The following is a 10602-nucleotide window of genomic DNA, read 5'->3' on the forward strand; positions in this document are numbered from 1 at the left end:
CTTTCCCAGTCGTATTTTGAGTGCCTTCTGACCTTAGGGGCTCATCTTCTGGCAGTGTATTGGACCATGCTTTCAGGCTATTCATAAAGTTGTCCAGTAAAGTATCAGGCAGTGTTTTTCTGCTATTCATAAGGTTTTCCCTGGCCAATTCTTTGAAATGACCTCTTCCTTCTTCTGAGTCTGTCTCAGTCTGTAAGCTGCATTGAAACCTGTGCACCATGTGTAACCATGCTGGTGTTTGAAACACCAGTGGTATAGCTTCTAGCCTCACAGCAACACGCAAGCCACCACAGTATGACAAAATGACAGGCAAGTTTGTCTCCCTAAGCTGTTTGAAACCTCTCCACCCTCCCCATACCTGAATTCTGCCACCGTCAGCCCTGGTTTTTCCTGCCTTCTTGCCTTGGGTGGGAACATGCAGTCATAGGTAAAAATGAGCTGGTGCTGAAGGCAAATATGGGAGAGAATGCCGAGTCTGCCATGATGATATGGCAGTGCACATGAAGTCTATAAGTAAGCAAAGGGATAAATTTCCCAATGAGGAGTGAAATCTTCTCCTAGTTGCTCTAGGAACATTCTTGAAAGATTGCCATAAACATAGAATACAAAATGGAAGGTGCCAAGAAGAAAACAGCAAATGGCACAAGAATAAGAGAAAATGCAACTAAACTAAGATATGTCTACAGTGATGCACTGGCTCTTTTGAAAAAGTTCTTTCACAAGCAAAAAGCAAAGTCTTTTACTTGAGCATCAAAGGAGACTACTAATTACTATGCTGAGGCAGCAGCTAGTGATGACAAGAAAGGCACTGTCGGTCAGTTACAATAAATATACCAGCAAGCTTTGGAAATCAGCACAAAAAAAAGGGAGTTGGGAGTAGGGAGGGAATAAAACCAATCCATCATATCAGAATGGAGCTGACTCTTAATGTCTTCATATTCTATTACGAAATTTCAAACTCCCCTGAAAAAAGCCTGCAGAGATAGATTTTGATGGAGCCAGTGCTGATACAATATGAACTTGATACATAAGAGTCATCCAAGATACCATACTAATAATACAATTACTGAGAGAATTGTTTGTGGCCATCTTACTCAAGGAGACAAAGCTGAAAAGAGCTACTCTAGAGTCAGATGAGCCCAGCTGTGACAAAGAAAAGGACAATATTGACCAGAGTTCCAACCCTTGTCTGTCTGCATAAAGTTTAGAGCCAACAGCAAAGTCAGAGAGAACAGTACATACCACCACCCTCAATTTGACATTAATTGCAAGTTTGAGGGACTCCTCAAACATCCTTAGGTTCAATCATTTGCTAGAAGGACTAAAAGAACTCAGTGAAGGCAATAGTTTATTAAATGTTGTCATTTAAATGTTTGTTAAATAAAAATGATACAGTTTAAAATCAGTCAAGGGAAGAAATGCAAAGGGCACTCCAAGAAAAATACCAAACATGTAGCTCCCATTGTCTTCTCACTGTAGAGACAGGATGGATTAATCTTCTGGTATGAATGTGTGATGATATGCACAGAGTATTGCCAAGCCAGTAAGATTACCCAAACCATTGGTGTCCATAGTTTTTCCTGGGGTTCAGTGACATACTATCCACATAACTGACTTTTTCTCTATCCCTCCTAGAGAGGAAGCTATTATTTTCAGTCTCCAGTTCCCTCTGAAGGAAGAACTGATGTTGTGAGGCCCAAAGCCCCCATGTTGTTAAACCATGATGTTAAACTGTGCAGTGGTCAAAGCCCCCATGCACACAAAGACGCTTCTATCACAAAGGACATTCTAGGGACATAGAGATCACCTTCCAGTAGCTAAGGACAAAGTCCAAAATTCTCTTTGAGTAAGGTTAATAGTCACTCCTCTGAAGGAAGGTTGGGCAATCTACTTTCATAGTGATACCGCCTCAGAAACCCAAGGAGGGGTTGCTTTGAGTCGGATCCCACTCGATGGCACATAACAACAACAACATCACAAAATTTACACAGTAGACATTTTGACATCCATGCTGTCTCACAAATACGTTTTTGTTTCAACTTATAGGAAATTTGTGTTACTTATGTTTGAATTTTTAAATTTCCCATGTAGTTTTTACAATTAATATTGTTACAGTAAAGCTAGTTAACATAGAGAAAGGTATCTGCTTTCATCTTGACATGACCAATAGAGGGATGTGGAATTTTTATAAAAGTTATAAATATTTGGAATTATACTTTGTCAGTGTCAATTATTTCATATATATCAAACACAGCACTCAAACAAAAACACAAATAATTCATTTTAAAAGGGTTTTTTGTTTTTTGCTTTTGTGATTTTTTAAATACTGCCATAAGATGCATGTAAGGAGCTCTAGTGGTGTAGTAGATAAGGCATTTGGCTGCTAACCAGAAGTCCGGAGGTTCAAACCCACCAGCTGCTCTGAGGAAGGCACATGAGGCAATCTACTTCCATAAAGATTTACAACCTTGGAAACTCAATGGGGGTTGCTATGAGTCCGAATTGACTCTATGGCAGTGAGCTTGGTTTTGGTTTGAACATGCATATGCTCTAAAAATAATTAACAGGACTGCAGATTGAATTGTGTCCCAAAAAGATATGTGTTATATAAAACCATAGGAACCTTTTATGCCTATGGTTATAATCCCACTTGGGAAAGGATTGTTTTTCTTATATTAATAAAACAGAATTAGCATAGGGTGTGTCTTGAGTGAATATTTTTTGAGATCTAAAAGAGATTAAACAAGCAAGCGAGCAAGCAGAGATGGTTGTAAGAAAAATTCCAAGACACACAGACCTCTCCAAGGAACCGGAAGCAGAAGCTAAAGAGATGAGGATCTTCTTCCAGAGTCAACAGAGAAAGTCTTCCCCTAGAGTCAGCACTCTGAATTCAGACTTTCAACCTCCTAAACTGTAAGAAAACAAATGTCTGTTTGTTAAAGCAATCCACTTGTGGTATTTCAGTTATAGCAACACTAGAGAACTAACACAACAGGTGTTCTGGTACCTAGTGCCACTCTGACAGGAATATACCACAAATGGGGTGGCTTGAACAAGCAGGACTTTATTCTCTTATAGTTTTAGAGGCTAGAAGTCCAAGTTCAAATTGCCAGGCTCTAGGGACTGGGTGAACCCTCAACCTTGGGCTTCAGCTCTGCCTCCTGCTCCCAGCCCACTGAAGCTGGGGACTTTTCTTCACTCTGACAGCTGCTGGCTGCTAAGGCTGACAAACTCAAGGTCGACAAGTAAAAAGGCATAGTCCCAATATTACCATACAACACAGCAGGCCATTGATTCAAGTCCACTGAAAGTCCCAAGATTGGCAGAACATGGCAGGCTGCCGGACAATGATTTGGCTACATGTAGGGTTCAAGCATGCCATAAACTAGAGACCATTCCCACAGCTGTTTCTTATATATGGGAAGCAGACCACACACCCAAAGCAGCTACTCAGCTGCTTGTAGTAGATCCCACTGTCAATCTCATGATAGGGAATAACTACTACAAGCTTCCCAACCACTCAACCAGGCCCAGCCAAGTTGACACACAACTTTAACTACCACAACAGGGATACAAGTTGACCTGATGGCTACCTTTATTTAATGTCTTGTGAAATCTTCATGAACAATACTAGTTGTTAAAAACATATGTTTAATGTAAATGGAAAAACTTTTTGTGAATGGAGTTTTCAACTGATTTCTCTATATCTCTTCATGTAAATTAATCTTTGGAACTGAAAATAGCTGTAAAGAAAACTGAAAATGTTTGGAAACTTGCTCTTCTCTTTTCTTGAAAGCAAATGGGCATTTTTACCACGTTAAAATATCAAGTTTATTATAACAACAAACATACTGCTAATATAACTCCTACTTTTTCCAACTGTGTCCCATTTCCCTCTCCTCCACATGCACAAAAAGTACCAGTTTTTATTTGGGAGAGAGGACCAATCTGAATAAAGGAATGTGCTCCATTTAAACTTTTGCTCTATGCATGTTCTAACTTAAAGAAGCCCCAATGTTCTTGACCCATCAAAAACTGGGTAGCATTAATGGTAAATTTTTAAGAATTTCTTGCTATCTTCTACCTTTGAACCTCTGTTCCTTCTTCTTCACAGGTGTTCAATATTACCTTCCTTTTTCAGCCTTCTCTCTTCTTCTGATTGGTCACCAACTACTTCTACTTTGCTAGCTTTGTGCTGGCAAAAGGGATGCAGTATCTTGCTAATTTCACCCATTGTCTGACACCCGTATCCTTTGCTTGTATCCCCAAAGCTTTTTCCTCATCCTATTTGCTGAAGCAACTTCCTCCTCAGATGATGTGATTGCATTTCTCTTCCTGCAAATCTACTCTTTTCATTTTCTGTTGTTGCTGTAACAAATTGTCACACACTCAGTGGCATAAAACAACAGAAATCTATTATCTATTACCTTGACTTAGGTCAGATGTCTGATTCAGTTCTTACCAGGCTGAAACTGAAATCAAGATGTCTACAAGGCTGCTTTCTGTTCTGAATGTTCTAGGGAGAATCCATTTCCATGACTTTTCCAGCTTCTAGCGGCTTCCTTGGCTTGTGTCCCCTTTCTCCTCTTTCAAAGTGGTAACAGATGGCTGAAGCTTCTCCAACTATATTAGTCTGACCCCATCTTCTTCAACTCTCTTTCACTTACAGGGGCCCTTGTGAGTACAGGGAGCCCACCTGGGTAATTCAGGATCATCTCCCTATCCCAAGAGGAGATGATGAGCAATCTTAATTCTATCTACCGTGATAATTCTTCTTTGCCACACAAGATAGCATATTCATGAGCTTTAGGGACTAGGACAGAGACACCTGTGGTGGGGCCGTCATTCTACCTACCTCAGCTCCTATCCTGAATGATCTTTCAATGTCTGCCTTGAAATCCTCACTCACCCTTTGCCCTCTAATTTCTAAAGGGTATAATTTATAAGAAGAGATCACCCTTCAGAATATGTCCTCAGTACCTTGCAATAAACACCAATCTACCAAATTAAGGAAGGTGTATTTTTTTACATTTTAGCATATCAATTCCTCAAGAGCAATGACATTGATTTCTGTGTGTTCCATTGCACTGAAGTACATCGTACATGCTCAATATTGATGATGGGAGGCAGTGAGTCTTGATTATAAGGCTAAGAAACTAAAATACAAATACAGGTTTGTTGCTTCTTCGGTTATAATGTTTGATTACACTGGGACATATCACTGCTTCTGGACAATTGGCCCAAATATTATCTTCAAATGAAATGGAATAGAGGCCTTTGGGCATTTCTTTGGGGAAAAGAGATCTCTTACACATTTAGGACAACACAATAATGCATCTTCACACACAGCTCTTTATTTGATCTTGCTTATTGATTTCCCCTGACACCCAAACAGGGAGGTGCAATAATCATTTATGGCTAAGGAAAATTAAGTAGACAGAAGACATGGATCTCATTCATTTAATGAAACCTGAGAACACGGGTAATATCTAAAAATTCAGTGGTGGGGGGGTAAAGGGATTTCAAAATACAATGCCAGTAACTAGGAGAAGTAGAAGCCACAGGTGCTGAAAGAAGTCAGGAGAGGAGACACTCTGGGGACAAAAAGGGGCACAGAGCATTCTGATATGATCCTCAGTGAGCTGAGGTCCATCTAGATGGCATATACAGGCCTCAAGTTCCTTGAGCAGCTGGAGGCAGGACGTAGCACAGAGTCCTATGCTCTAAGAGGGGATGAGATATGATAGGCTGAGGCCAGAATATTAGGAAACATTCAGTATCAACAGGCAGGCTAGTCGAAAGAGGAAAGAAACTGTCAAACACAAGAAGTCATCAGGAAAGAAAATGAGGCAGAAATGAGGTGCTGTGCCCTGGATTCCATAGTGTGCAGAGAATGATGCTGGGACCAGGGTGGTTACTTGGAACAAATTTCAGCATCATACTCAGGAAACACAGTGTAAACCTGGTTGCCAGGTCACCTTACAGACTGTAGAATTCCCAGGACCCAAATCTCCCTGACTAGAGATTAGACATTGAGTCAGGGCCCCAAAGATGCAGGAGAGAGAGCTGTGTCTCTACACACCACTGTCACAAAGACTGACCAGTCCCAAAATCAGGTGAAGGAGGTATCACCTTGGAAGAGATCAGCAGGACTTGGGCATTCTAATCAAGAATGATAGGAAGAGGGGTTTCAGATCAAGGACTCAGCCCTGAAGAACAGACCTGAAGCCAGTAGAGGATGGAGGTGAGAAGTGGTGGAAGGAAAATCTCCCCTACTTCCCACCTGTACCCCCACCCCACCAGCCCAGCACCTCCAGATCTGGCTTGGGAGACATTTCCCAGACTGTTGACCTCCAGGGGAAGTGAATGGGGCAAGCTAGGAGGAAAGAAGGCAGAGGCTGCCCCTCAAAGGTTGAGCAGGTATTCTGAGGGGCAGAGGCTCTTCCAGCTCTCGAGGAGACAGGTGAGATCCAGGGATTGCCTGGACCTGGAGAAGGATGCCTCGGTGCTGCTCCTACCCAGGTCTGGGCCTGACCTCCAGGAATGTTCTGCAGATGGCTGGCCAAGCAGTGCTCCCCTGGATCCAAACAACCAACATTAGAAAATGCAGTCTACATACTTGCAGGAGAGGGAGAGAGCTTTACAATCCCAACAGAGTGCCCCGCCTCCCAGGACTGGGATAACCTCCTAATCTCAAGTGACAGGCCTCCCTGCTCAATTGGTACCTGAAAGGCGCAGGCAGGAAGTCTCCCTCCCTACCCACCATGCCCACAGCTATTTTCACAATAGGGGTGTCTTCACCACTTCCAGGCCATTTCCACCCTGAGGAATGGTGAAAATAGCCCACATGCCATTGCAGATTCTGAGATGGACTGGACGCAGAGCAGATGGGGGCTGGACCTTCTCCCCTCTGCTCACACTCTCCCCAAGAGTGTGCATTCTTCGGGGTAGTAGGAGGGCCCATGAGACACAGATACTTCCATGGCCACCCAAGACAATACTGAACCAGTTAATGCTACTGGGTCCTGCGGTGTAGTAAATTACTTAGTGTGGCTTTTCTACCCATAAGTCTTTGTAAACTCCAAGGTGGGAATTGCTATTAGCAACTGAGGAGATCCTGATTTTAAAGTCGCCCACCTGGGTTATTTCTGTTGGGCGTGGCACAATACAATGTTCTGGGAGGTTCCCACTCTCTCTCATGTGCTTAGAGTTCTGATGCTGTGATTGGCTAGTTTGACCACCCTTCCGGGCTCAAAAGGAGGCCTCTTGGGGGCAGAACTCTCTCTCTGATTGCTGGTGGAGGAAGACGTGCTGCTGAAAGAGACACGCACTGCTGGGAAAGAGACGCAAGAGACCTGCATCGCTGAGTGAGACACCGAGGGACCAGCACTGCTGGGAAAGAGACTGTGAGAGACTGTTGGCTGAGGGACGGTGGGCTGGGAGAGAGACTGAGTGTTCTTCCTGAACTTGAGTTGTAGCCTGGTGCTTCCCTAATAAACCCCGTAATCCGTGAGTTGTGTGTGGCCACTGCAGTGAATTATCGAACCCAGGAGAGAGGTGGTGGGTGCTCTGGGAGGAACAGTTGGAGAAAGGACTGGAGGGAGGCAACATGTCTGGCCTGGCAGTAATAGGCCTTGGGTTACTGCTGGTAACCCTGTCTTCCCTTTGTGGAATTAGAGGAGGTCGGAACATGTGGCCTCCTTGCCGTTTTAGCAGGTCCTTATTCCTAAGATGCAAATCTTAGTGCTTTTCTACTAATATCCTATAGTACTGAAGTATGGAAGGAGTCAGAAGGGTGTGAGTGTGTACCCACGCTGCATAGAGAGCTCCCTCCCTCCACCCTATCTTCATCCCCCAACCTACCCTCCCTTATACAACACCTCAATGTACTCTACCATGCACCCCAGTCCTGTCTTCAAAGGCTCTTGGCAGGCCTTGAGGAGTTCAAGTAGATCATGGCATCCACCAGGGCAGTGGGCATGTAGCTCATTGGGAGGTAGAGAAGTTTGGCATCCCAGCCAGCCGAGTATCGGGTACGCGGGTAGCAGGCAGTCAGAGCGTGCTCCAGGCAGTTTGTCACCAAGGACAAATCAAACGAGCATTTCTTCTCCATTTTTTCATAAAATCTTATGTCTGTCCAGAATAAGAAAGGATCCAGATTATAATCTCACCTCCCACCCTCCCACCAGTTTTGGAATAAAAGTGCCTAAGAATTCTATAGCCCCGAAGCCATCCTCTTAACTTACTACAACCATGTTGCCTTGACAAGCCCTTCCCTGCAGCAGTTGTTCCACATTGGGTCTCATCCTAAGAATATCTGGAGGGCATGAATGAAGGTGTCTGCTAACACTAGGAACGTAAGTGTGTGGAAACCAGCTGTCTCTAACACCAGCTTACTATGAGTCCATGAGTGTCTTCCCTCTCTGGTTTCAGTTTCCTCCTTATGGTGGTTAACTTTGTGTGGCAGCTTGGCTGGGCCTGGTTGAGTGGCTGGGCAACTGAATGTAGTTATTCCCCATGGTGAGATTGGTAATTAACTCCATGGTGGAATCTACTGGAGCAGCTGAATAGCTGCTTTGGGTATATGGTCTGCTTCCCGTATATGGTCTGCTTCCCGTATAGAAGAAACAGCCTTTGGGAATGACCTCTGGTATATGGCATGCTTAACCCTACACGTAGCTGTGTCGTTGTTCAGCAGCCTGCCATGCTCAGCCGATCCTGGGATTTTCAATGGACATCAATGGCCTGCTGTGTGATTTAAGATCAGGACTATGCCATTTTATTTGTTGACTTTGGGCTTGTTAGCCTCAGCAGCCAGTAGTTCCCTGAGTGAAGAGATGCCTCTGGCTTCAGTGGGCCAGCAGCAAGAGGCAGAGCTGAAGCCCAAGGTCGAGGGGCTTTCAAACAGCCCTAGAGCCTGACACTGTGAACTCGGACTTCCAGCCTCCCGAACTGTAAGAGAATAAATTCCTGTTTGTTCAAGCCATTCCATTTGTGATATATATTCTTGTCAGAGTGGCACTAGGTAACCAGAACACTCCTCAAACTAATGACAGGGTAAAGAGAACTGATTCCAGGGCAAGTAAGTTTGGGCCCTTTCTGTGGGTTACCCCACAGACCACAGAGGGGATGGAAATGGGGCCGAATGTCTTCACTCTGCTGTAGAGGCACAGACTGGAAGACAGACCATGAGACACAAGAATCAAGCGGTGGACCCAGGCCTTCCACACAAGGGTTTGCTTCTCTTTCTACTGTCCACAGCCCACTCACAAGAAGCCAGGAACTCCTCTCCATAGATCTCCTTGAGCTCCGGGCTGGCCCGGTCCCACACCTTCCGTAAGGTCCTTAAAAATGTCTCTTTGCTGGTGATCCCAGTCTTGAAGTAACCAGGCTCGATCACAGCCACCTTCACCCCAAAGAAGGAGAGCTCTCTCCTGCAAGGTAGACAATGACAGGGCAAAGGGCTTCAGAGGCCTTGGGAGAAAAAACAAACAACTATGCCAGACTGGGGTGGAATAGGCTGGAAACCTGAGGAGCTGTGAAGAGCAGCCAGCAGTGGGAGAATAATAATGACTATGGCATTGCCTCTGTATAGAGTTTAAACAATTTTTAAAATAGTTGTATATTATGAGCCCATTAACTCCAAATTCTACCTATCCTGGAGCAAAGCACTGATGAAATGTTATCTCTTCCTTTTCCCCTACATCCAATCATCACTATGCCTTGTCACTTTATCTCTTACATATACTTTGTCCCTGTCCTGCCTTCTCCTGACCTAGTAATTCCACAGTAGTTTCTCAGTGGAGCTCCTGAACTAGGCTTCTAAGGTTAGTTGTGGCTCCCACAATCAGAACCATCCTCAGCATTACAGCCATAGGGGTCTCCAGGAGTTAATTCGACCGAGTAGCTCCCCTGATTAACTCCCTTCCATGGACTTCCACTGCCAACAGCACAAAGTGCTAGTGGCTTTCCAGGGCCCAAAGACCTCTCCAAGGCCACCTTGCCAAGTCCCCAGCTACTTGGCCAGGCCTGGCCTTGTCCTTTGTCCCTAGTGGGCCTACAGCGCAGGCAGCATTCTCACCCTCAGACTGGCCTCTGCTGCTAGGAGGCCTTCCAGAATCCCTTCTTTGAGCAACTGCTAGGTGGACTCTTGGTCCTTTCTTAGCTCAGACCCAGCATTAGGATCTTCCCCTCAAATGGGGATTCTAGGGTTAATGGTCCCAAGGATTACAAGAGAAGACAAAATGTTTTACAATTTCTTTTCCTTCTATCAGCTGTGAGAGTCTGTAGATCAGGGCCCAAATCTTATTGCCCTAAGACACACTGGGCACTCTTACAAGTGCCCAATAAATATGTGATGAATGGAGTCAAACAGGAGCCCCACCTCCATCGTTCCCTGAAGGTGGGTATCACAGTAGATATGTGTGTGCACTCAGGAACAAAATTATTCATGTTCCAATTCTACCACAGATAGTTCCCAGCCGTGGACCTTATTCCAGGGCAGGGCTATGTTTCACTAAACTCCTTGGGCCTGGGCCCCTTTCCACTCAGAACTTTCAAAAGTTGTTACCTGTGAATAGCTGCCCAATTCAGAAAGGAGGG

At 44.6% G+C, this 10602-nt stretch overlaps 1 protein-coding gene across 1 annotated transcript in view; it reads right to left on the reverse strand.

Annotated features, from left to right (window-relative positions):
* Window positions 1–7915: 7915 nt before the first annotated feature.
* Window positions 7916–10602, reverse strand: part of RDH16 (retinol dehydrogenase 16) — a 103151-nt gene continuing 100464 nt past the window's right edge. Inside the window, 2 exon segments of the mRNA XM_007950068.2 lie at window positions 7916–8133; window positions 9271–9434. Of these exon segments, the coding sequence (XP_007948259.2) occupies window positions 7916–8133; window positions 9271–9434 (382 nt within the window).

Source organism: Orycteropus afer, unplaced genomic scaffold (assembly GCF_000298275.1).
Source record: "Orycteropus afer afer isolate SDZICR_OR568_19922 unplaced genomic scaffold, OryAfe1.0 scaffold00261, whole genome shotgun sequence".
NCBI lineage: Eukaryota > Metazoa > Chordata > Mammalia > Tubulidentata > Orycteropodidae > Orycteropus > Orycteropus afer.